Source organism: Mirounga angustirostris, unplaced genomic scaffold (genome assembly GCF_029215605.1).
Source record: "Mirounga angustirostris isolate CCGP_5_RB_7025 unplaced genomic scaffold, mMirAng1.0.hap1 SCAF_12, whole genome shotgun sequence".
In the NCBI taxonomy this organism is placed as follows: domain Eukaryota; kingdom Metazoa; phylum Chordata; class Mammalia; order Carnivora; family Phocidae; genus Mirounga; species Mirounga angustirostris.
Window position 1 is genome coordinate 57838738 of NW_026991720.1, and position 27932 is coordinate 57866669.

General features: G+C 37.6%; 1 protein-coding gene across 2 annotated transcripts in view; it reads left to right on the forward strand.

Moving 5' to 3' along the window:
• Positions 1-27932, forward strand: part of CRPPA (CDP-L-ribitol pyrophosphorylase A) — a 307819-nt gene that overhangs the window by 90795 nt on the left and 189092 nt on the right. For both annotated transcript variants that reach the window (XR_010406512.1, XM_045864615.3), the window contains exons 4-5: positions 4286-4390; positions 10936-10981. Coding sequence is in view for 1 of the 2 variants with exons in the window: in XM_045864615.3 (XP_045720571.1) it covers positions 4286-4390; positions 10936-10981 (151 nt within the window). In the remaining variant the exon portion in view is untranslated. The remainder of the gene's footprint in view (positions 1-4285; positions 4391-10935; positions 10982-27932) is intronic.

Genomic DNA, 27932 nt, shown 5'->3' on the forward strand with positions numbered 1-27932 from the left:
GGTCTCCATCCCAGGACCCCGAGATCATGAGCTTAGCTGAAATCAAGAGTCAGATGCTCAACAGACTGAGCCACCCAGGCGTCCCTGCTAACATCATAGTTAATGATAAACTGAAAGCTTTCTCACTAAGATCAGCAACAAGGCAAAAATGTACTCTCACCATTCCTTTTAAACACTGTACTGGAATTCTTAGTTAAGAAAAGGAAGTAAGTACTCTGGGAGAGGCAAAATAAAACTCTCTTTGCAGATGACATGGGGTGCAGAACATCTTTTTATGCTTATTTGCCATGCGTATATCTTCTTTGTTGAGCTACCTATTGAGGTTTTTTACCCTTTTATGGAGTTTTTTTTTTTCTTGTTGAGTTTTAATAGTTTTTGTATGTTTTGGATAAGAGTCCTTTATCACATGTGTCTTTTACAGGTATATTCTCCCACCTTTTACCTTGTCTTGTCATTTTTTTAGGGTGACCTTGGCAGAGCCCAAGTTTTTAATTTTAATGAAGTCCAGCTTATCAATTCTTTTGTAGATCACACCTTTGGCGTTTTATCTAAAAAGTATAACCATACCCAAGGTCAACTAACTTTTGTCCTCTCTCTTAGGAGTCTTGTGGTTTTTTGCTTTACATTAAAGTCTATAATCCCTTCTGAGTTTTTGTGAAGGGTGTAAATTGTGTCCGGATTCATTTTCTTCATGTGAATGTTTACTTGTTGCAACTGTTATTTTTAGGAGACCTTTTGCTGTTGCTGTTAATTGGGTTTGGTGTATTTCATTCATTAGCTTCTACATGCTGTAAGGCTTTTTAATTTGGAAACTCATATTCTTCACTATTGTAATTTTGTTTTTAAATACTTGTCTCTTTCTCCAACTCTTTTTGTTCTTTCCTTCTGGTTTTTCTTTTTTCTTTTTCCTTTTTTTTTTTTTTTAACATTGGACTTTGTGGTCACTGTTTTTTTTTTTTTTTTCCTGTATTTTCTCCCCTTTTAAATATCCTATTTTATGAGTATAAGCACTTTCTCACTTATCATACTGAAGTCTTTTTTTAACTGCAGAGTTCCTCCAAAAGATTTTATGTTTTGCCTTTTTGACCTTACATTTCATGTTAGTCTTGGGTTTCAGTTAAATCTGGGGTTTCTGTTCATGCTTATGTGTTGGGGACTGATGGGAGTTGGTAGGTTTCATAGGTGGAGCTTTTTGACTTTGAGTTTCATTGTAACATGACTGAGATGGACTGTATTTGGGGACCTCTGACAATAGTATACTTAAGAGTTTCTGCCTGGGAGGAACATTGTTTGGCATTCTTTTGGGCTGCAAGTTTAGGGGGGCAGAGGGTTCTTAGAATCAGTGTGTGTATGTTATGTGATCAGGGATATCACTATGATTCCCATGCTGGATAATAAAGATAAAAATTTTCAGCCATTACACACTGAATTGACTTTCTTGATTTAAAATCTACTATTGTGCTAGTTGTTTTCTATTTGTTCCATATGTTCTGTTTTTCTCTTTGCCTACCTTTGTATTAATTTCTCATTGTTTAATGATTCTGTCTTACCATTATTGATTTATTTTTAACTTAAAAATGTTTAGTGTATGCCTTGAGTGTAGAACGTACATGTAGTCACAGGCACCTTCAAATAGTAATATACTGTTCATGAGCTCATAGTAGTAGGTTACTGAAGCAGAGCCTGCAAGATATAAACACTCCAGAGGTTCTGTATTCTCATAGTCACCTCCACTCAGTACTTAGCAGTGTGTTGAGATTATCCGTTTATTTCTTCTTACCTGCTTGTATGACATCTGCTGTCTCTTGTGGTTGTGCTGTACCGTAGGTGAGCTGGTGATGGTGTCCTCTCTGTCCTTGGGGGAGGCATGCCTTTTCTTAGATTTAAGCCTACTTGGTCATCTTGTGACCTCAGCTATGGTGGGTACAAGAAAAAGTTATGCTTTTGTAGTTTATGTGATTTTTCTTCAGAACTAAACATTTTTTCCAGCTTTCCATATCTTATACAAAAGTAGAAGTCATCATCAGTGTTATTGAGAAATGCGGAAATTCAGAATTTAACAGGTTATTAAGCATGTATTTTTTTTTGAACTTCCTGCAAAAGTAAAATTTTTGTTGCAGAAATGACCAAAACCCCCCATAAGTAGTTGTAATAGTAGTCTATACAACAAATGACAAATTCAGGCTACTCTTTCTGCCAAGATTGCTCAGTATATATGGAATATATATTGGACCCAGAGTTTTCTGTGTTTCCCATTGGCTCTAGTGACTGGTATCCTAAAGACATCATACACTTTGTAGGCTGCTGCCATCTTGCCTGGTACAACATGTGATTGTCAGGAGTAGAGCATCAAGTAATTCTCTTTTCACCACCTAAGATAGGAGGGTGGTACCTGTTCTTGTGGTCTCCTCTCAACATGTACTTAGTGAGCACTTTTAAGGCTTTCCACAAATGTGTTAAATATCTTGCCTCTGAAAAGAGTAGGAAGAGGGCTATTGCTGGTCATCTTTGGGATTTGACCATGTGTTAAAGAGAGCATTCTGTTGACTGTATATAGATCTCAAATACTGCTAAATGAGTATGTACAAATGCGGGAAGTACAAAGAAGAGGCTTAACATTTGTCTTACTTGAATATAACTAATGTTGATAATGCTTTTTAAAAAATTACAATGTCTAAGGAATATGTTAAGTAGCATATCATAAAAGAAGATTTAAGCTGAGAGACCATTCTGGTCAATTTGGGACTATGTACATTTGGTGGTTCTATTTTCTTGTCCATTACCTTAACATACCATTATAGTTAGAATTTTGAAATCTCTAGTACAGCAAAGCAGCCCTGGAAATGGGTGCTAAATGTTGTACTGATATTTGTGGCCTTTCTGCAGCCTTCCTTACCTGGGGATGTTTGTTCTAAAACATAAATCTATCAGATGTCTGAAACTTCTCTGTATGCCACCTTTTGCCCTACAGGTATACCTTTCTCCTACAATTTTATTCAGTCTTTAGAATGAGATCAGAGATCATTTGCTTTGAAAGGCCTCTATAATGCCTTCACACAGAATTAAGTATTTTATCTCCTGGTCTACTTGTAGATATTCTAGTGTTGCGTCTATCATAGTCTGTTGCAAAATATTTGTTCAAAATCAGCTTCTTCTTTAAGATATGAGTCCTTGGGGAGCCTGGGTGGCTCAGTCAGTTAAGTGACTGCCAAAGGCAGTCATGATCTCAGTCATGGTCAGGTCATGATCTTGGGGTCCTGGGATCCAGCTGAGCCCCACATTGGGCTCCCTGCTCAGCAGAGTCTACTTCTCCCTCTCCCTCTGCCCATCCCCACCACTTGTGATTTCTTCATCTCTTTCTCTCTAATAAGTAAATAAAATCTTAAAAAAAAAAAAAAAGATTTGATTTCCTTGAGGACCTAATACACATCGCATTTATCTTTTAAATGCTGCCCCTTAATATAGAGCTTGGATATGATCAGGACACAGTATTGTTCAGCTGAATTGTATTGGTCATTTTAATGGTTTTGCTAAAAATCCTTAAAAATGTTGCTTGTACTTTATTAAATCTATGAGAGGCCTTTCCATTTTTTTTTTTTTTTAAGATTTATTTATTAGAGCGTGCAAGCAAGTGGGGAGAGGGCCATGGGGAGAGAATCTCAAGCTGACTCCCAGCTGAGCATGGAGCCTGATGCGGGACTTGATTTCATGAGTCTGAGATCAAGACCTGAGCTGAAACGAAGAGCAGGAGGCTAAACTGACTGAGTCACCCAGGTGCCCCAGGCTCTCCTTTTTTGTCTAATAACAGAATACTGAACTGTTTTCATGTTCAAAATCAAAATATAAATTTTTAAGACATATTGACAAGTAAAATATTAAAATGAACAAAAGCTATGATTTGCAAATATTTTAATATAAATATAGCATAGGGGTTGGAGTTGGATGGATACATATATTTGTTAGATAAAATCCTGATACAAAAAAACTTCAGCCATACTTTCAGGCATTTTAGAAACATGTTTGGAAAAGTAGCTTATAATAAAAAAAAGTAGTCTATTTATTTGACTCCTGAAACTATTGAGGAAGTTCAAAACTTAAGATTGCAACTTACCTACTTCCTGTATCTTTTGACATTTAGGGCATAGGGACAATTATCATGGAACTTGATGAATCAGTACCTAATCAAAGATTTTTTTAGTTCTCTAGGCCCTTCCTTTTATATATTGATTATGAAATAAAACAAAGTTTTACTTAAAAATATATTTGAACTTTTTTTTCTACCCAGTGTAGTGACTATGACTTGGAATTTGGAACTGAGTGTTTGCAGTTGGCTCTAAAATATGGTCACATTAATGCCAAACTTGTGGAAGGATCACCCGACCTCTGGAAGGTAAGGAAGTTTGCATTTTGCTCTGGATCTTGGCTGTGTTTATAGGTCATTCCTAAGACACATTCTGCAAGTATAAACACTTTCCAGGTGCTTAAGAATATGGAGAGGTAGTATAAAAATGCTTGGTTTCATACTCATTAAGTATTTTGAGGTATAAGGGTATGTATGTATGTATGTATGTATACATTAAAGGCATTAAAAGTTTTACTGGGTTTCCTGAGCATCGAAGTATGTATCATTTCTATTTCTTGGTTTGCAGAAAATTCACTTTGAGATAATTCATTCAAACAAATTCCATTTTAGCTGATAAAATGGTTTTATTCAATTTTTTTCTTCCCTCTCTATATATTCTTACATTCAGTTTCCTTAAACTCCATTGGACTGAGGATGAAACTCAGCTTTCCACAGTAGCAACATTTCCTTCCAGGCCCTGGAGGGTGCTAGCTCCAACTTAACTGGGTTCAAGAAATATCTGCCATAGTTCTGACTTAGTGGGATGGGTGACTGGACCCACCTGGTGGCCCCAGTGAGGAGTTAGACTCTTGAATACAGTAAGGTTTGACTCCTAATGACCAGCTTCTTTGTTCTCGAGGGAATGAAGTAATTGGAGCTGGAGTGTTTCACAGTGTGGCTTTCCTTTGTTCTGAAGGTAGAGATGTATTGAATTGAACAGTGTTTTCTGAAAGAGGGTAGGGTAGTTTTATTTTCTGAAGTATTGCTGCTTTTGAAATACGGGATGAAACATATATTTCATATATAGAGAGAGAGCTTGGATATATATATATATATATATATATATATATATATATATATATATTTATTTATATATATTTATTTAAAGATTTCATTTATTTATTTGACAGAGAGCAGGAAAGCAGGGGGAGAGCAGAGGGAGAGGGAGAAGCAGGCTTCCCACTGAGCAGGGAGCCCGATGTGGGCTCAATCCCAGGACCCCGGGATCATGACTTGAACCAAAGGCAGACGCTTAACCAACTGAGCCACCCAGGTGCCCCAAGGGATGAAATCTTTATAAAGCATCCACCTAAATCTGATAAGGAAAGATTCATCCTAACTCTAAGATGATATGAACCCAAAAGCATATTTCCTCATTGACTTAAAAATAAAACAGAAAGCCCTATGAGTTCATTAAGTATTCTGTACAGTAATGTGATAGGCCTTGCCCTATGCTAAGATTGTCTCATCCATACTTAAAATGACTGAAATTACAAAATTACAAAATATTGGTATGTCTGGATTATTGCCTTACACAATATTATTCTTTTAAGGATATCCGAATGTCTTCAACCCAGCAGGCAAACATTTTATTCATTGTGTGTATCCTTTTCTGTCTGTGGCTCAGATGGTAGTAAACATATTGTGAGGACTATGTTGTTTACCAATTAGGTGTTTTGTTACAGATCCTGACACTCATCTCTGTACAACGCCTTTTGGCTGTGGGCTAGACTTAATTTGCTGGCAACGGGAGATGAAAGTGGAAACTCACAGACAAGTTTTATTGCTGCTCACATGTTCATTTAATACTCTCTGGCCTCATTTTTGATGTTGTAGGGTGTGTGGTGATCTTTTTCTGTGGGTGTTCAGAGCCTATTTGAAACTTGTCAAGCCCTCTGAGATGTGCAGAGAGGAAAGTAACAGATTGCTCTTGAAAATTTCCACTTGTTCCTCACAAATTTATTTCAATTTTTAGATTTTTTTTTTTTAAATCTTCTATTTCACTGATTTCTCCAACAACACAGTATTAGTATTAGTTCTCACGTCTTGGTGCTCTGCTTCCCTTTCATGGGAACCAACTGTAAGTGCACTAAGTCAGGGATTGGCTTTCCCAGGACTTCTCCTTTACAATGTTTGAATAATGGGACCTTGGATTTAAAAGGGCATAGAATGCAATGGATTGGGCAGAAAGTCTTTCAAATGGCAGATAGGAGTTCTTTTCTGGTACCATATTTCTTCTGATAATTGAGGTGAAATGATTTTGAGTGCAAGTATTACAGTTTTAGGGTCCTTGTTTCCTCTTTCTGCCTCCTGTCTCTCATCATCTTCTCCCACTCCCCTTTTTTCTTCTTTCTGATACTTCCCTAGCTATTGGTATAGCCCTCTAAAGCTTCTTGATGACATTGTATGAATTGTCTTCAGTATAGGCTCGTCATTTAATTTTGTGGTCTTGGCATTTTGTAAGGATAAAAGTTACTCAGTTTCTGTTTAAACCAAAGCAGTAATGTATACTTAGAAATTAGTGTTCTAATTCTATACTAACACCAAAAGTGCTACCATTTTAAAAAATTTGGATCTGAAAAAAGATTTAGTACACTGAAGTTAAAACCAGTACTGGACTCAGGTAGCTGAGCCAACTACATGGCTCATGATTCATAAATCTTGAAACGGTGAAAAATGCATTTCAGGAGGCATTTTACTACCATAAAAAGTAAGGCAAGGGATGATTCTGAAACACAGATCCAGGATACCTTCCCCTACCCCTCAGAAATCAGGGAGTTCACCCCCACAGTGGTATGAGGAATGACTAGAAATGTCTCATGCCTGCATGTGGGACTATTTGAACTGCCACCAGAAATCCGGGAGGGTTATTTTGTATTTTACATACTTTTTTTAGAAGTAAAGCAAGAAATAAATGTTCAGAGTTATGCCATACCTCATGCAGTGGCTCCTTTGGGGCCTGGAGGAAACATTAATTGTTTAAAATCACCATGCAGCATAGAGGACAACCCCCACTCCTCATGACAAAGACTAACCAATCATGGAAGAGAATAGGACTGATTTCTGGGATAGGAATTGGCTCTCATGCTTTCCCTGAAGGGTAGTGCCTTGCCAGACCTTGCCAGACACACTGTTATTTGACAAAATTTGTCCCAGTGGACATAAAAACTTCCATTCCTTTAATTTATAATTGTACCATATTTTTGTCCCAATATACTTAAATACTTGCTCACTTTCTACACTATACAGAACTAATTGAACAGGCTTTTTGTTTCTAAATTTACAACTATCCTTAAGGCATAAAAGATTATAACCAGGAATTGAAGAAATTAAACTGTTCATTGTCTGAAAATACTTGTTTAGGAGGAGTTTCTGAAGTGTTTGAAATCATCCCATATTCCTGACTTTTCAGGAATCCTTTTGATGGGAACTACTTTTTTTTTTTTTTTCCCAGATCACGTGTTATGGCATCTTTGTTTAAAAACAAAAACAGGGATGCCTGGGTGGCTAAGTCAGTTAAGTGTCTGCCTTTGAGTCTTGGGATCAAGTCCTGCATCGGGCTCCCTGCTCAGCGGGGAGCCTGCTTCTCCTTCTGTCTGTCACTCCCCCTGCTTGTGAATGCTCTCTCTCTCTCTGACAAATAAATAAAATCTTAAAAAAAACAAAAACAAAATAACCTCCCTTCCTTTAAATCTCAAAAATACAGTGTGGTAACATTGTTTCTTTTAAGAGATTTTCATCTAGTCTAGAGGAAAGGGATATTTTCTAGATAGACCTAATTGATGAAATGGAAATAAAACAGATACATCCCCAAATCTAAATTTGTGTCTAATAAACATACTATATTTTGTAAAATTTAATATTTTCTGACTTCTAATTATTGGAGCTATATACTCATTTTCTTACGAGTTAAAAGATAGGAAAAATGGGGACTAGGTGTTGTCTGATTCACGTAAGATGGTGGCCAACTGAAGGAGGCTCTGAAAAGTCTGTTACTATATTGTCAACACAGAGTGATACAGGTAGGTGTGATAGTGTGTGGAACCCACCTTGAGGCAGCTGAGGGAGGCCTGGCCTCAGAGTCAGAAAACTCGGTCTGGCTCTGAGTTTCAGGTTTCTCTTGTATTGGATATTATTTTCTTTTAGTTGCACACTTGACTCAGATGAACTATTACACAGAAGCACAAAGAAAAGAGACAAAAATTGAGCTTAACTAGGTGAGGGGCAAATGTGGGGCCCTGAGCATTTGTCTTGAGGTGGCTTCTGAGCCTCTACTGAGCAATATGAAAATAAGTGAGTCAGAGGATGGAGGGCTCTCTTCCATCACTAAAGGGTTGAATTTTTTTTTAAGTTAACAAATTTTCATAATGTATTGTGCAAGGTCCAAGGAAAACTACAGATCATACTGACAGAAGGAAATCAACTTCAAACTGATTTAATAAACTTTTGAAAATTAAGAAAAATAAGGAAAGGGCAACCCATATTACTGTAAAAGTTTGACAGAAAAAGTGTAACTCATCAGTTCAGAATTGCAACATTTTCCAGTACTGTTCCCTTTGAAGTACGTTAACTGTTTCAATTAGGAAAAAAAATAAAGCTATTTTTAAACGCAGTACTTTACCAGTTTGTGAGAAACATTTTGTACTTAATTTTTCTTAGATCGGTTTGGTGAGAAGTGGGTTGAAGTATTAAATAAGGCTTTATGTGGAAGATATTAGTAAACAATAAAAAAAAGCTTTAATCTGTGTGTAGTAGGTATCCACAACCTACAAGAAAAAGTAGACAAAAGGAAATTTAGTAGTCTTTCCTGATTATACAGTTAATCATAATAGTGGAGAAAGGACCTTTAGTTGATTCTAATAGGTAACTTAACCAAGAGTGATTGCAATGTAAAACTGCTTAGTCTTGCAGGAATGCTAGAAAAGGGATTTTAGGAGTTGAGACCAATTTTTCCTTAACTTAAAAAAATTCATCATTAAGATATCTTTGGGCAAAGAAAGTAGAAGTTACTTTCACAGTTGCTCTATTGTGATTTTGAATGCAGTTTCATTCCTCAAAGCCAAAAGGAATACAAAATGAATAACGGTAATTAGGCCTCTTCCTATTTCAGTTCTGAGTTTACCCTATACAGCAGAAAATTATTAAAGAAAAACACTATTTTCTCATTTGAATTACAAGTATTGAAGCCTGATTTCGGAACTTTGGGTTTTTGAGCAAAAAGAAGAAAATCTTTGATGGAATTTTTACAGGAAAATTTTTCTACGAAAATACTGTTTCCACAGGTTAAGGAATTTTACTTATTCTTTTCATTGCTCTCTCCCCAAAACTTAGAACAGGACCTAGAACAGAGTAGTTATTTCATAAATATGTTTTGAATGAATGAATGAGATCAGTATATTGTTTAATTTGGTGAAATACATAGCATGGACCTTTAAATGTCTGTTTTCTATTTTCTGTCCAGATACTGGAATTTCACTGTGGATCAGTAACTATAGTACTAGTTTTGGTTGGCATATACTTGTTTTGTCAGTCATATAACAATGTCATACGTGACTTCAATAGTTTAGTTGAAGGCTCAAGCAATTTTCTATCTATTTTTTTAAGATTTATTTATTAGAGCACGGGAGTGGGGAGGGGCAGAGGGAGAGAGAGATCGAGAGAGAGAGTCTCAAGCAGACTCTGCCCTGAGGGCAGAGCCCAATGGGGGCGTAGGGGGCAGCTTGATCTCATGACCCTGATATCATGACCTGAGCCAAAACCAAGAGTCAGATGCTTAACTGACTGAGCCACCCAGGCACCCCAATTTTCTGTCTATCTTACATGTTAGGTATTACTTGAATTGTCGATTGTAGGGTGATGTTTTGCACCAGCCAGGGTAAAGGCATAGCAGGGGAATCTAATTTTGGGTAGAAGTGCCCTGAGCAACTTGAGCCAAACAAAGTTTTTGTATAAGTCTAGTTATGAGATAGTCTGAAGGGGAAAAAATATGAATTATAGGCACAGAAATGTACTCACTTGGTAAGTACTTTTCAAAGTGGGTTTTTAGACCACTTTCATCATAATCATCTTGGCACTTTAATGATGAACCAGCTCCTAAACTTATAGTACTTATTAATACAATGCATTATTTTTTAGGTTAAGTTCTGACATAAGAACTGATTCTGCATTGCCAAACACCTGACATATTCTGTACTTGAGCTCACAGGATATGTTGTGGGAAATATCTGCCCTAGGACTATGTCAGGTTACAATTAGAAGGAGGATGCATGATCTTCATGAAAGATAATGATTGTTCTTATGTACATGAAGGTATCCTCTAGTCCCTGTCGGATCCATGTATTAATAAAAAACTTGAAAGGTGAACCTTATCTACATAAAGATATCTACTTCCTTCAATTGAGAAGGAAGTCCCTCTTGATGTGCATTAACCTTTGAGAATTATTTTATGATTTTTGTTACACATACTTTTCCTTCCTTATAACATAAAACTTTACTATAAAACAGTAATAACCAGTAGTACCAGTACTTTTATTTAAACACTACCACATTATCTGTGAAATAATACTTATATTAATAAGAGTTTGATAACCACGGCCACATAATATCTCAATTTACAGATCCCAAAACCAGTATTCAGCAATTTGCAGAAATAAAATGTATCTGAACTTGCTAATGTTGTTATAATTTAGAAATTGTCAGTACTATGTGTTTATAGTTTCTCCAAAATAAATCATTTCCTTTGGGGCATAATTTTATTGCTCTCACATTCCTTCCTACTCTGTTAAGTCTAATGAGGTTTGTTTGTCCTTTAGGTGACCTACAAACGAGATCTGTATGCAGCGGAATCGATTATTAAGGGTATGTTTGGCCTTGTGACTGTCAGTTCCTGTGTTTCAAAAATGTAAGCCAGTTCAGAATTTCTCATGACATTTTAAATCCCAGAATTCTCAGAAGTATAAATGTCTGCAGGCCACAGAGGTCTGTGATTTGTGTTTTTTTTTTTTTTTTGAAAATAATTACATTTTGTGTTTGCTGCTTGTGAAATGTCACTTATTACTTATGTCACATTGGTTTTAATTTTTACAAAGGAAATAATTTATGAAAAGTATGGGACACTGACACTATTAGAAGTAAAAACCGATTTTAATAAACTTAAGATACTTATTTTTACTAAGAGGCCTTGTCACCCACCCCCCACCCCCATAACACTGCCATATCAGTACATGATATAGCATCTTTCATATGAAGGTATTTTTCCCCCATATATAGAAATAAGACTGGATGATGTGTTAAATTCCTTTTCAATCTTGACAATGATTGCAATTTTGTTTTGTAGTTTAGATACTGCATGTGTAATAACCCCTTTATCATTGTTTTCCATCTTTAGGCCTCACAGCTACACAGAGGTAGTTTATGTAATAATCAACAAATATTTGTCATTGTGCTTAACACTGTACTAGGAATGTAATGATGATGCACAGGGGACATTGATTGCCTATTTTTGCAGCCTCCCTCATTTCAATCAGGGTTTCTGAACCTCAGCACCCTTGGTATTTTAGTCCAGGTAATTCTTTGTTGCAGAGACTGTTTTGTCCATTGTACGTTGTTGAGCAGTGTGCCTGGACTATATTCACTAGATGCCAGAAACACTGGTCCCTCCCTCCCTCCGTCCCCATTGATGTGATATCAGAAACACTGTTAAAACTTGTGGTCCTGGCAAAAATTACAGCGTCGATCCTGAACCAAGTATGGGGCTTCACAATCTGTTACTGACACCTTTGAAATAGATGAAGGGTAGATCTGTGTGCTCAGGTTTTGACTGAGAGGTGAACTTGGAATTCAGACTTGGAAGTTGAAGAAAATGTTGAGTCTGAACTCTGAATGCATCAATTTGTTAAATAGGTTTTCCCCCAAAGTTTGAATAATCAATTGGCTTCACATTCACAAAACGAATCTTTTCTCTGGTCATGACATTGTATATTTGTAGTCTATCCTCAAGGTTTTTGTCCTTCAAGAATATTGTGTTGCAAACCATTAATGTACCATAATTTATACATTTGTGTATCTGTGCATGTAAACAGATGATCTATAGCCATAAATCAAAATGTTGGCATGTGTTTACACATCAGCCAGGCATTGTGTAAACATGACTGTGGAGAAGTTGGCTAAACCATGATGTGGTTGGTTACGTCCTCAGCAGAAGGAAATAGAAAACTAGTCTGGTTTCCATACACAGTCATACCTTTGTTACCTAGGTACAATGGACAAGACCTATTTTGTGAGTAGTTGGTAAGGGCTCCTACTGAGAATTGCGCACATTATATTTGCCTACAATTTATAAGAGCAGGCTTCTTATAAAGTAAAAGCCTGCATTTTAACTGTACTTGTAATGACTATAGTTTTGGAAATTGTATACAGAGAGGAACTGTTTTTCTTCTGTAACATGTTTTAGTGTGCTATTTTTATTTTTAAGCATTTAAAAAGTATTCTTTTGTTATCAGGGAAAGTAATCTGACTGGATATAAATGGCTGATCAGTCATCTCCAAAAATTTCCTTATGCTCTAGGGTTTGCATTTCTAATAACTTTCCAGGAGATTGTGATGTTGATCATATACTTGGAGGGCCACTCCTCTGGGGCCTTCCCACTCTCAATGTGGGCCTCTAGATAAACAGCATGGTGATTACCTGAGAACCTGAATGCAGGATGTGTGGCCCCACCACATTAAATCAGAATATGCATTTTCTGGCTGAATATGCAAACTCTGGCTGATGAGTTTGTACGTTAAATTTTGGAAACATTCTCTAGGCTGCTCTTCAGTATTTCACAGCTCCTTTCTTTTTAGATAATATTTTTATTGCATTAAGGACTCTTACTGTACTTTATCAGCTCCAAATGCTTCTTTGCTTACCTGGGATTGCTACCTGCCTCTGTGATGTGCACTAATGCTATCTCTGAGGCCTGATAGAAACAACACTAGGCATAGGCAAATGAACACCCTTGGATTTTTTAAAAATTAAATTACAAAATAAAATATATATAGCAGATTGTCTGAGCTAGGTATTTACCAGTTTGCCTGTTCCTAGTAAATGTTCAAAGTATTTTTCTAGGCACTACTGTAACACAGTATTTATTGGGTACTGACTTTGTGTCAGACATTGTGTTATATGTATCATCTTGTGCTTCTCCAAGAACTTAATGATGTAGGTCATGTCACCGTGTCCATATTATTGGATCATCAAGGATTCTAAGCAATTACTGATTTAAGAAGGATAGAAAATAAATTCTTAACTACAAGTTTCTGTCTTTGGTAGTTACCTCTTTTTACAGCTATTATCTCTTTTTTTCCTTAAGCAGAGATTGTTTAGATTGCCTTCTCTGAAATCCTTGACGTATATATGTTTTGAAATTCAGAATATTTATATTTTCAGAAGTTAATGCAGTACATAACATATTAAGTCACATCACCAGTGGGATTAAGGACCTTGCAACATAATGAAAATTATAATGCATGAATGTTTACATTCAGTACAGGAATAAAGACTGTAGAACCTCAAGTCCAAGTTCAGGTCTGATTTTACCACCAAATTTATATATGAAAACAATTATTAAATTTTCTATTTGGATTTCAACGTTGCCCAATACTTGGTGTGAACCTCTTTTAGATTGATTCAGTGAACTTGAGAGGATGTCGTCTTGCTCTTTCTTTTGTTTTTATTTTTTGTAGTATCTAACATTGAGTTTAATGGAATGTAGTTGTGTGTTGTAGGGTACAGCTACATTTTTTTCCTTAGAGTTGAAAAAAATTTACATTATGGGGAGAGGTGGCTCTTTTCTCTCACGACACCACTTTACCTCCTCCTAAGAGACTCATATTGTGACCCAATGTACCTATTCTTATACTATATAAACTTTTTTCTCAGAGATGATATAAAATTGGGTATATATACTTTTGTCAAAGTTTAAAGCCAGGATTGGGAGCACATGGCATTCATGCCAGTTGTTTTATTTATTTAAATTTTTTTTTTTTTTAGTTCAGACAATTATTTTTGTTTTAATTTTATTATTTTATGTTAGTCACCATACAATACATCATTAGTTTTTGATGTAGTGTTCCACGATCCATTGTTTTCGTATAACACCCAGCGCTCCATGCTAATACCCATCACCAGGCTAGCCCATCCCCCCACCCCCTCCCCTCTAGAACCCTCAGTTTGTTTCTCAGAGTCCATAGTCTCTCATGTTCATCTCCCCCTCTGATTCTCCCCCCCTTCATTTTTCCCTTCCTTGTCCTAATGTCCTCCATGCTATTCCTTATGTTCCACAAATAAGTGAAACCATATGATAATTGACTTTCTCTGCTTGACTTATTTCACTTAGCATAATCTCCTCCAGTCCCATCCATGTTGTTGTAAAAGTTGGGTATTCATCCTTTCTGATGGCTGAGTAATATCCCATTGTATATATGGACCACATCTTCTTTATCCATTCATCTGTTGAAGGGCATCTTGGCTCTTTCCACAGTTTGGCTATTGCGGACATGGCTGCTATGAACATTGGGGTGCATATGGCCCTCCTTTTCACTCCATCTGTGTCTTTGGGGTAAATACCCAGGAGTGCAATTGCTGGGTCATAGGGTAGCTCTATTTTTAATTTTTTGAGGCACCTCCACACTGTTTTCCAAAGTGGCTATACCAACTTGCATTCCCACCAACAGTGTAAGAGGGTTCCCCTTTCTCCACAACCTCTCCAACATTTGTTGTTTCTTTCCCTGTCCATTTTTGCCATTCTAACTGGTATAAGGTGGTATCTCAATGTGGTTTTGATTTGAATTTCCCTGATATGCCAGTTGTTTTAAATAGGTTACCCTCATCTTTTTACTATAATGTTGTAACAGACATAATACAACTCTCATTTTGAAGATGGGTAAACTGTGGTTTAGATTCATTACTTTTCTCTTGGTCCTACAGTAAGAGCAAGATGCACAATTTAAACCCAGGTCTCTCTTGTCTTGAAGGCTGACTTCACTCTGGGACATGGCCGCTTGGCACCTCTGAGTCATAAGCTACTCAAGCTGACTGCTGTACTGGGTGCTAGACTCATTAGTGCTCTTCTAGTCAGTATAGCCAATGGTTGGTGAAGTTCAGCCTACCCAGCTCTGATTCTGTTGGCTTAAAACTCTCTCTCCATCTGGCCTGCTGAAGAGTGAGCACACAGTTGTGACCGGATGTATTCTCTTACGGTGCTGTGCTAAACACATGGTATAAGCTTCTAGAGAGTGTGGGAGAAACATAACTGACCTCGCAGATTTCTGGACATGCCCAGAGAATGAGCAACAATTAAAACTCAAAATCATAGATTCAGAATGATGGGTTGGCTACTGTTTAGTTTTCTTCTTTGTTAATTCTGGTAGTTGAAGGCTTATCCAGCCATAGCAGTTTTTCCTTTACCAGGATAAAGCTTTTTTTCATCCTGTGATCTGAGTGCTTCGTATTCTGTAAGTGGTCCTTTCTGAGTTGCTTTTTCACTTGAATGCCAAGTAGTGCTGGTCAACAAATTTTATTCTCATGAAAGTATTTTCTTGTTTCGATATTTTAAGACTCTACAAAGCATTTCCTTGATAAATGTCTTGCATGTGCCTTTTGTTCTCGCAACTTTACTTGTCACTGGAACGGCATGTATGTTTGATGAATCTTAATGTTCATTCAAGTCCGTATCTTTTGTTTAGTATGGGAATTTTGATGTAACTAACTTTAGGAACGCTTTTGACTAAAGTCTCCAAGTTGTGGTATCCAGCAAGTGTCAAAATCTGACTTCTCTTTTCGTGTTTTTATTTTTTATTTTTTTAAAGATTTTATTTATTTATTTATTTATGAGAGACAGAGAGAGAGTGAGAGAGGCAGAAGGAGAAGCAGGCTCCGCAAGGAGCAGGGAGCCTGATGTGGGACCCAATCCCAGGACCCTGGGATCATGACCTGAGCCGAAGGCAGATGCTTAACCATCTGAGCCACCCAGGTGCCCCTCTTTTCGTGTTTTTAGATAAGTCTTATTTTGAAGCTGAATTTATTTTAGCATCAGTATATTTATATGGATTTCCATCTATAGTGAAGTATTTGATAATAGGAAACGTGTATATAAAGTAGTCTTATATTCACACAGTTGTCTGTATTGGAAAAGGTACAGTTAATCGCAAATTAACTATGAGGTAAAACAAAGCATTTTTTTTTTAAGTTTCAAATTCCATTTAACTTACAGTGTAATATTAGTTTCAGGTGTACAATAGAGGGATTCAACACTTCCATATATCATCTGGTGCTCATCACAAGTGTGCTCCTTAATCCTTATCACTTGTTTCACCTATTCCTCCATCCCCCTCCCTGCTAGTAACCACGGTTCTCTATAATTAAAAGTCTGTTTCTTGGTTTATCTCAAACTTTTTGCCTTTGTTCATTTGTTTTGGTTCTTAAATTCCACATATGAGTGAAATCATATGGTATTTGTCTTTCTCTGTCTTATTTCAATTAGCATTATACTGTCTAGCTCCATCCACGTCCTTGCAAATGGCAAGATTTCATTCTTTTTACAGCTAAGTAACATTCTATTGTATATATACACTACATCTTTATTCATTCATCAATGGATGGACACTTGGGCTTTTCCCATAGTTTGCCTATTGTAGTTAATACTGCTGTAAACATAGGTGTGCACGTATCTTTTTGGATTAATGTTTTTGGACTCTTTGCATAAATACCCAGTAGCGCCATTGTTGAATCATAGGGTAGTTTGATTTTTAACTTTTTAAGAACCTCCTTACTGTTTTCCAGTGTGGCTGAACCAGTTTGCATTCCCACCAACAGGGCAAGACGGGTTCCCCTTTCTCCATATCCTCGCCAAAACTTGTTGTTTCTTGTGTTGTTGATTTTAGCCATTCTGACAGATGTGAGGTGATACCTCATTGTGGCTTTGATTTGCATTTTCCTAATGATGAGCGATATTGAGCATCTTTTCATGTGTCTATTGGCTGGCTATCTGGATGTCTCTTTTGGAGAACTGTATGTTCATGTCTTTTGCCCATTTTTTAATTGGGTTATTTATTTTTTATAAGTTCTTTATATATATTGCATACTATTTATCAGATATGTCATTTGAAAATTTCTTCTTCTATTCTTTAGGTTGACTTTTAATTTGGTTGAATTTTTTCTTTGCTGTGCAGAAGCTTTTTATCTTAAGTCCCAATAGTTTATTTTTGCTTTTGTTTCCCCTGCCTCAGGAGAATATGCCCAGAAAAATGTTGCTACAGCCAGTGTCAAAGAGGTTAGTGCCTTTGTTTTCTTCTAGGATTTTTATGGTTTCAGGTCTCACATTTATGTCTGTGATCCATTTTGAATTTATTTTTGTGTATGGTGTAAGAAAGTGGTCAGGTTTCATTCTTTTGCATGTTGCTCTCCAGTTTTCCCAACATGATTTGTTGAAGAGACTGTCTTTTCCTCATTGGATATTCTTTCCTGCTTTGTTGAAGATTAATTGACCATGTAATCATGGGTTTATTTCTGGGTTTTCTGTTCTCTTGTTGTATGTGTCTCTTTTTTGTGCCACTACCATACGGCTTTGATGACTACAACTTGAAGTTGGAATTGTGATCCTTCCATCTTTGCTTTTCTTTTTCAAGATTGCTTTGTCTATTTGGGGTCTTTTGTGGTTCCATACACATTTTAGGATTGTTTGTTCCAGCTCTGTGAAAACTGCTGTTGGTATTTTGATAGGAATTGCATTAAATATGTAGATTGCCTTGGGTAACATAGACATTTTAACAGTATTTGCTCTTCCAACCCATGAACATGGAATGCCATTCCATTTGTTTGTGTCATCTTGAATTTCTTTTATCAGTGTTTTACAGTTTTCAGAGTACAGATCTTTCCCCTCTTTGGTTAGGTTTATTCCTAGATATCTTATTATTTGGGGTGGAATTCTAAATTGCCTTTAAAAAAATTCTCTTTGTGCTGCTTCATTATTGGTGTATAGAAATGCAGCAGAGTTTTGCACATTGCTTTTGTATCCTGTAATTTTACTGAATGCATTTATCAGTTCTGGCAGTTTTTTTGTGGAGTTTTTAGGGATTTCTGTATATATGGTACCATGTCATCTGCAAATAGTTTAAGTTTTACTTCTTCCTTACGAATTTGGATTCCTTTTATTTCTTTTTTTTTGTCTGGTTGCTGTGGTTAAGACTTCCGGTACTATGTGGAATAAAAGTGGTGAGAGTGGACATCCCTGTCTTATTCCCAATGTTAGGGGAAAACTCAGTTTTTCACCAATAAGGATTATATTGGCAGGGCACCTGGGTGGCTCAGTTGGTTAAGCATCTGCCTTCGGCTCAGGTCATGATCTTGAGGTCCTGGGATTGAGCCTCACATTGGGCTCCCTGCTCAGCAGAGAGCCTGCTTCTCTTTCTCCCTCGGCTGCTCTCCTGGCTTGTGCTCTCTCTGTCTCTCTTTGTGTCAAATAAATAAATCAATCTTTTTTTTTTTTTTAAAGATTTTATTTATCTGTTTACAGAGAGAGACACAGAGAGAGAGGGAACACAAGCAGGGGGAGTGGGAGAAGGAGAAGCAGGCTTCCCGCTGAGCTAGGAGCCCCATGTGGGGCTCGATCCCAGGAGTCTGGGATCGTGACCTGAGCTGAAGGCAGACGCTAATGACTGAGCCACCCAGGTGCCCCTAAAGAAATAAATCTTAAAAAAAAATGATATTGGCTGTGGGTTTTTCATAAATGGCTTTATTATGTTGAGGTATGTTCCCTCTAAGCCTATTTTTTTAGGGTTTTTATTATAAATGGATGTTGTAGTTTGTCAAATGCTTTTTCAGCATCTATTGAAATGATTATAGGGTTCTAATCCTTTCTCCTATTGATGTGATGTATCACATTAATTGATCTGTGATTATGAAACCACCTTTGCAACACAGGAATAAATACCACTTGATCATGGCAAATACTTTTTTTTTAATGTACTGCTGGATTCTTTGCTAGCATTTTGCTGAGACTTTTTGTTTCTGTGTTCATCAGGGATGTTGGCCTATACTTCTTTGTTTTTTCTTTTTTTAAAAAATTTTATTATGTTATGTTAGTCACCATACATTACATCATTAGTTTTTGATGTAGTGATCCACGATCAATTGTTTTCATATAACACCCAGTGCTCCATGCAGTACGTGCCCTCCTTAATACCCATCACCGGGCTAACCAATCCCCCCTCTCCCCTCCCCTCTAGAACCCTCAGTTTGTTTCTCAGGTCTATAGTCTGTCATGGTTCATCTCTCCCTCCAATTCCCTGCCCCCCATTTTTCCCTTCCTTCTCCTAATGTCCTCCATGTTACTCCTTATGTTCCACAAATAAGTGAAACCATATGATAATTGACTTTCTCTGCTTGACTTATTTCACTTAGCATAATCTCCTCCAGTCCCATCCATGTTGATGTAAAAGTTGGGTATTCATCTTTTCTGATGGCTGAGTAATATTCCATTGTATATATGGACCACATCTTCTTTATCCATTCATCTGTTGAAGGGCATCTCGGCTCTTTCCACAGTTTGGCTATTGTGGACATTGCTGCTATGAACATTGGGGTGCATATGGCCCTTCTTTTCACTCCATCTGTGTCTTTGGGGTAAATACCCAGGAGTGCAATTGCTGGGTCATAGGGTAGCTCTATTTTTAATTTTTTGAGGCACCTCCACACTGTTTTCCAAAGTGGCTGTACCAACTTGCATTCCCACCAACAGTGTAAGAGGATTCCCCTTTCTCCACAACCTCTCCAACATTTGTTGTTTCTTTCCCTGTCCATTTTTGCCATTCTAACTGGTGTAAGGTGGTATCTCAATGTGGTTTTGATTTGCATTTCCCTGATGGCTAATGATGATGAACATTTTTTCATGTGTCTGTTAGCCATTTGTATGTCTTCTTCAGAGAAGTGTCTTTTCATATCTTCTCCCCACTTTTTGACTTGATTATTTGTTTTTTGGGTGTTGAGTTTGAGAAGTTCTTTATAGATCTTGGATACCAGCCCTTTATCTGTAGTGTCATTTGCAAATATCTTGTCCCATTCTGTGGGTTGCCTCTTTGTTTTGTTGACTGTTTCCTTTGCTGTGCAGAAGCTTTTTATCTTGATGAAGTCCCAAAGTTCATTTTTGCTTTTGTTTCACTAGCTTTTGGAGATGTATCTTGAAAGAAGTTGCTGTGGGCGATGTCAAAGAGGTTACTGCCTATGTTCTCCTCTAGGATTTTGATGGATTCCTGTCTCACATTGAGGTCTTTCATCCACTTTGAGTTTATCTTTGTGAATGGTATTAGAGAATGGTTGAGTTTCATTCTTCCGCATGTGGCTGTCCAATTTTCCCAGCACCATTTATTGAAGAGACTGTCTTTTTTCCATTGCATGTTTTTTCCTGCTTTGTCAAAGATTATTTGACTATAAAGTTGAGGGTCCATATCTGGGTTCTCTATTCTGTTCCCTTGGTCTGTATGTCTGTTTTTGTGCCAGTACCATGCTGTCTTGGTGATCACTGCTTTGTAATATAGCTTGAAATTGGGCAACGTGATGCCCCCAGCTTTGTTTTTCTTTTTCAACATCTCCTTGGCGATTTGGGGTCTTTTCTGATTCCATACAAATTTTAGGATTGTTTGTTCCAGCTCTTTGAAAAATGTCATTGGAATTTTGATTGGGATGGCATTGAAGGTATAGATTGCTCGGGGTAGCATAGACATTTTAACAATGTTTATTCTTCCAATCCATGAGCATGGAATATTTTTCCATCTTTTTGTGTCTTCTTCAATTTCTTTCATGAGTGTTTTGTAGTTCCTAGAGTATAGATCCTTTACCTCTTTGGTTAGGTTTATTCCGAGGTATCTTATGGTTTTCGGTGCTATTGTAAATGGAATCGTTTCTTTAATTTCGCTTTCTACAGTTGTGTTGTTAGTGTATAAGAAAGCAAGTGATTTCTGTGCATTGATTTTGTATCCTGCCACATTACTGAATTGCTGGATGAGTTCTAGTAATTTGGGGGTGGAGTCCTTTGGGTTTTCCACATAAAGTATCATGTCATCTGCGAAAAGAGAGAGTTTGACTTCTTCTTTGCCAATTTGAATACCTTTTATTTCTTTTTGTTGTCTGATTGCTGTTGCTAGGACTTCTAGTACTATGTTGAACAACAGTGGTGAGAGTGGGCACCCTTGACGTGTTCCTGATCTTAAGGGAAATGCTCTCAGCTTTTCCCCATTGAGGATGGTATTTGCTGTGGGTTTTTTATAGATGGATTTCATGAGCTTGAGGAATGTTCCCTCTATCCCTATACTCTGGAGAGTTTTAATCAGGAAAGGATGTTGTATTTTGTCAAATGCTTTTTCTGCATCAATTGAGAGGACCATATGGTTCTTCTCCCTCCTCTTATTAATGTGTTCTATCACATGGATTGATTTGCGAATGTTGAACCACCCTTGCATCCTGGGGATAAATCCCACTTGGTCGTGGTGGATGATCCTTTTAATGTATTGTTGGATCCTATTAGCTAGGATTTTGTTGAGGATTTTGGAATCCATATTCATCGGAGATATCGGTCTGAAATACTCCTTTTTGATGGGGTCTTTGCCTGGTTTGGGGATTAAGGTAATGCTGGCCTCATAGAACGAGTTTGGAAGTTTTCCTTCTGTTTCTATTTTTTGAAAGAGCTTCAGTAGAATAGGTATTATTTCTTCTTTGAATGTTTGGTAGAATTCCCCCAGGGAATCCATCAGACCCTGGACTTTTGTTTTTTGGGAGGTTTTTGATCACTGCTTCAATCTCGTTACTGGTTATTGGCCTATTCAGGTTGTCAATTTCTTCCTGTTTCAGTCTTGGCAGCTTATAGGTTTCCAGGAAGGCCTCCATTTCATCCACATTGCTCAGTTTATTGGCATATAGTTGTTGATAATAATTTCTAATAATTGTTTCTATTTCCTTGGTGTTAGTCGTGATCTCTCCCCTTTCATTCATAATTTTATTAATTTGGGTCCTTTCTCTCTTCTTTTGGATAAATCTGGCCAGTGGTTTATCAATCTTATTAATTCTTTCAAAGAACCAACTTCTAGTTTCATTGATCTGATCTACTGTGTTTCTGGTTTCTAATTCATTGATTTCTGCTCTAATTTTAATTATTTCTCTTCTAATGCGTGGCTTAGGTGTTGTTTGTTGTTTTTTCTCTAGTTCTTTAAGGTGTAGAGTTAGTTGGTAATTCGGGATTTTTCTGTTTTTTTGAGTGAGGCTTGGATGGCTATGTATTTCCCCCTTAGGACCGCCTTTGCAGTATCCCATAGGTTTTGGACCGATGTGTTTTCGTTCTCATTGATTTCCATGAATTGTTTAAGTTCTTCTTTGATTTCCTGGTTGACCCAAACATTCTTGAGCAGAGTGGTCTTTAGCTTCCAAGTGTTTCAATTTCTGCCAAATTTTTTCTTGTGATTTAGTTCCAGTTTTAGAGCATTGTGGTCTGAGAATATGCAGGGAATAATCTCAATCTTTTGGTATCGGTTGAGACCTGATTTGTGACCCAGTATATGGTCTATTCTGGAAAAGTTCCATGTGCGCTCGAGAAGAATGAGTATTCTGTTGTTTTAGGGTGGAATGTTCTGTAAATATTTATGAGGCCCATCTGGTCCAATGTATTATTCAAAGCTCTTGTTTCCTTGTTGATTTTCTGCTTAGATGATCTGTCCATTGCTGAGAGTGGAGTATTGAGGTCTCCTACAATTAATGTATTCTTATCAATATGACTCTTTATTTTGGTTAACAGTTGGCTTATGTAGATGGCTGCTCCCATGTTGGGGCATAGATATTTACAATTGTTAGATCTTCTTGTTGGATAGACCCTTTAAGAATGATATAGTGTCCTTTTGTGTCTCTTATTACAGACTTTAGTTTAAAATCTAATTTGTCTGATATAAGAATTGCTACCCCAGCTTTCTTTTGAGGTCCGCTGGCATGGAAGATAGATCTCCATCCCTTCACTTTCAGTCTGGATGTATCTTTAGGTTCAAAATGAGTCTCTTGTAGACAGCGTATGGATGGGTCCTGTCTTTTTATCCAATCTGCAACCCTGTGCCGTTGTATGGGAGCGTTTAGGCCATTCACATTGAGAGTGATTATTGAAAGATATGAATTAATTGTCATCATGTTGCCTGTGAAGATGTTGTTTTTATAGATTGTCCCTGTAAATTTCTGTTGTATATCCCTCTTGGGGTCTTTCTCCTTTTATAGAACCCCCCTTAATATTTCTTGCAGGGCCGGCTTAGTGGTCACATATTCTTTCAACTTCTGCTGGTCGTGCAAGCTCTGCATCTCTCCATCCATTCTAAATGAAAGCCTTGCTGGATAAAGTATTCTTGGCTGCATGTTCTTCTCATTTAGTACCCTGAATATGTCTTGCCAGGCCTTTCTGGCTTGCCAGGTCTCTCTGGATAGGTCGGACGTTATTCTGATGTTCCTTCCTCTGTACGTAGGAATCTCTTCCCCCTGACTGCCCTTAAGATGGTTTCCTTGGTTCTAAGATTTGCAAGTTTTACTATTACCTGCCGGGGTGTTGGCCTGTTTTCCTTGATCTTAGGAGGGGTCCTCTCTGCCTCTAGGACTCGAATGTTTGTTTCATTCCCCAGATTAGGGAAGTTCTCAGCTACGATTTGCTCAAATACATCTTCTAGCCCTCTCTCTCTCTCTCCACTCCCTCCGGGATTCCAATTATTCTGACATTGGAACGCTTCATGGTGTCACTTATTTCTCTGATTCTATTTTCATGGATTCTGAGTTGTTTTTCCCTGGACTCCTCTTCTCCCTTTTTATCTATTATACTGTCTTCCAGATCGCTTATTCTCTCTTCTGTCTCAGTTACCCTAGCTGTTAGATTATCTAGATTGGATTGGATCTCATTGATAGCATTTTTAAGTTCTGCCAATTCACCTTTCATTTCTGCCCTTAGAGACTCTCTGTTGCCATTAATTGATTTCTCCATTCTAGCCATTGTCTTCACAATTGCTAGCCTGAATTCCATCTCCGACATCTTGGTTATATCTGCATCCATTTGTAAATCTGCAGCATAAGTCATAATCTCTGAGTCTTTTCTGTTTTGGGGGCTCCTCCTCCTAGTCATTCTGTTGATGGGTGTTTGAGGGAATGTGTAGAGTCGAAATTATTGACCAGAACCCAAGCAAGATGCACCTGTTTTCTTGGGACCTTAGGGTTGCTGGCCTCTTGTTTTCCCAGCCTGTCTTCTGCGGGAGGGGCCTGCCACGCTGTTACTCAGGCAACCCTGTTTGGGCGGAGTTGCCCTGCGCTCCTGTGGCGGGAGATGGGCTCAGCAGGAATCAGTCTTTGGGGCTTTTGTTCTCTGGCACCTTTCCCTGGTGACTTTCGACTTTCGCGTCTCTTCCGCGAGTCAGAGCAGAAGAGACCGTTTCCAACCCTCTGCCTCAGAGCAGAGAGACCTCAGTCTGTTCTTCAGTGAGCTCTCCAGGCCACACTGTCTCCATTTCTGTCCGTGCTGCTATAAACTGCAGCGTCCTGGGTTGTGTGCCCCTCCGCAGCGCTCCCGGTCCTGCCTCCAAGTTGGGGCACCTCTCTGCCCTTTGTGCTTCTAAAACCACCAGGCGCTCCCAGTTCGTGCGCGCGCACGACTCCGCCGCTTGGGGATTCCACCCCGGGGGTTGCAGTTCACCGGTGGGACATGGCGCACTGGGTTTCCGTCTCAGAGGCTGCAGTTCACGTCTGCGTGACCGTCGCTCCGGTTTCTGTCCAGGGGGGCTGCGGTTTGCGTGCGTGCGACCCCGCCGGTCTGGTTTTCCACCCCAGGGACTGCCCTAAAGTCCTTTCCTGACACTACCGGTCTGCGAGTCTGTGCTCCGTCTGCAGCGCGCGAGGCTGTCACTCACCGGCGGTGTGGGATCCCCACGGCCAGGCTCCCTCCTGTAGCCGTTTATCCTCCGATATCTGCTCGCAGAGTCAGGGCTCTCCGCTTCGTACCTCAAAACCAACTGCCTGCAATATTCTGTTTGTAGAGATCCAGGTCTTCTTCCATCTCAGGCTGGTTTCGTGGGTGCTCAGAGTGGTCTGGTAGATATCCAGCTCAATTCCGGGGACCAGTTGAAATAGGGTCCCCTACTCCGCCATCTTTCCCCCCCATACTTCTTTTTTTAGTGGTTTCTTTATCTGGTTTGGTATCAAGATAATGCTGGCCTCATAGACTGAATTAAAAAGTTTTCCTTTTCTATTTGAATAGTTTGAGAAGAATAGGTATTAAATCTTCTTTAAATGTTTGGTAGAATTTGTCTGTGAAGCCATCTGGTCCTGGACTTTTGTTTGTTGGGAGTTTTTTTAGTACTGATTGAATTTCTTTGCTGGTTATCAGTCTGTTCAAATTTGCTATTTCTTTTTCAGTTTTGGTAGTTTATATGTTTCTAGGAATTTATCCATTTCTTCCTGGTTGTCCATTTTGTTGGCATATAGATTTTCATAATATTCTCTTGTAATTGTTCATATTTCTGTGTTATTATTTTTCTGCTCATTTGTGACATTATTTGAGTCGTCTTTTTTTTTTTTTTTTTGATAAGTCTGGCTAGAGAATTACCAATTTTACTGATTTTTTCCCTAAGAAACAGCTCTTGGCTTTATTGATCTGTTCTTTTTTTATGTTTTAGTTTCTATATAATTTATTTTTGCTCTAAACTTTATTATTTCCTTCCTTTGCTGGTTTTAGGTTTTGTTTGTTCTTTTTTTCCTAGGTTCTTTAGGTGGAAGGTTAGGCTTTTTGAGATTGTTCTTGCTTCTTGAGGTAAGCCTGTAATGCTATATACTTCTCTCTTAGAACTGTTTCTCCTGCATCCCCAAGGATTTGGACCATTGTGTTTTCATTTTCATTTGTTGCCATGTTCTTTTTAATTTCTTCTTTTATTTCCTGGTTGACCCATTCATTGTTTAGTAGCTTGTTATTTAACCTTCATGTATTGGTGGTCTTTCCAGATTTTTTTCTTGTGGTTAACTTCTAGTTTCCTATGTTGTGTTCAGAAAAGACGCATGGTGTGACTTCAGTCGTCTTGAATTTGTGGAGACTTGTTTTGTGGCCTAATATGTGATCTAGTCTGGAAAATGTTCCATGTGCACTTGAATGTGTATTCTGCTGTTTTAGGATGCAGTGTTCTGAATATATATGTATTAAATCCATCTGTTCAGTGTGTCATTCAAAGCCATTGTTTACTTGTTGGTTTTCTGTTTGGATGCTCTGTCCATGGATGTCAATGAGGTGTTAAAGTCCCCTAGTATTATTGTATTATTATTGATTTGTTCCTTTATGTTTGTTATTATTAACTGTTTTATTATTTGGGTGCTCCTTTGTTGGGTGCATAAATATTTACAATTGTTAGATCCTCTTGTTGGATTGTTTCCTTTATTGTTAGATGGTATCCTTCTCTGTCTGTTGTAATAGTCTTCATTTTAAAGTCTCTTCTGTCTGATACAGTGTTGTATCATTTTAGGTCTAAAGTGAGTCTCTTGTAGGTAGCATATCCATGGGTCTTGTTATTTTAATCCATCTTTGTGTCTTTTGATTGGAGCATTTAGTCCATTTACATTCAAAGTAATTATTGATAGATATGTATTCATTTCCATTTTATTACTTGTGTTTTGTGGTTGTTCTTAAGGATTTTCTCTGATTCTTCCTTGTCTTTCTTTCATGGTATGTTTATTTTCTTTAATGATCTATTTGGATTTCTTTCTCTATATTCTTTGCATATTTATTAGTAGTTTTTGATATATGGTTACCATTAGATTTGTATATAATCTGTCCTGCATATAGTAGTCCATGTTAAGTTGGTGGTTGCTTAAGTTTGAAACCATTCTTTACTCCTTTCTTCCCCATGTTTTAGGTACACGTTGTCATATTTTACATCCTTTTATTTTGTGAATTTCTTGTCTGAGTTTTTTTACAGATATACTCATTTTTACTGCTTTTGTGTCTCCTACCTTCATACTGTTACTTCTGGTTTCTCCTTCCCTTCAAAGAGTTCCCTTTAATATTTCTTACAGGAATGGTTTAGTGATCATGAGCTCATTTAATTGTGTTTTGTCTGGGAAACTTTTTATTTTTCTTCTGAATGATAGCCTTGCTGGATAGAGTATTCTTGAGTGCAGATTTTTCCCATTCTGCATTTTGAATATATCATGCTACTCCCTTCTGGCTTGGAAAGTTTCTGCTGAAAAATTCCGTGGTAGCCTTATGGCTTTTCCCTTGTATGTTATTGTCTTTTGTCTTGCTGCTTTTAAATATTTTCTTTATCATATTGTGCCAATTTAATTACAATATGTCTTGGTGTGGATCTGCTTTTGTTGATTTTGTTGGCAGTTATCTGTACGTCCTGCCTCTGGATATCTGTTACCTTCCCCAGATTAAGGAAGTTTTCAGCTATTATTTCTTCAAATAATTATTCTGCCCCCATTCTCCTTTTCTTCTTGGACTATGGTAATACAGATGTTACTATGGTTATTGGAGTCACTGAGTTCCATAAGTCTATTCTCATGTTGTATAATTCTTTTCATTCTATTTTGTTCAGCTTGATTACTTTCCATTTCTCTGTCTTCTAGTTCATTAATTTGTTCCTTTCATGTATTGAGTCCTTTATCTCTGCTATGTTATTCTTTATCTCTTTAAGGGTCTCACTTATGTTTTCCACTGTTTTTCTCAAGTCTAGTGAGAATCCTTATGATCCTTGCTTTAAATACTTCATCAGGTGTGTGACA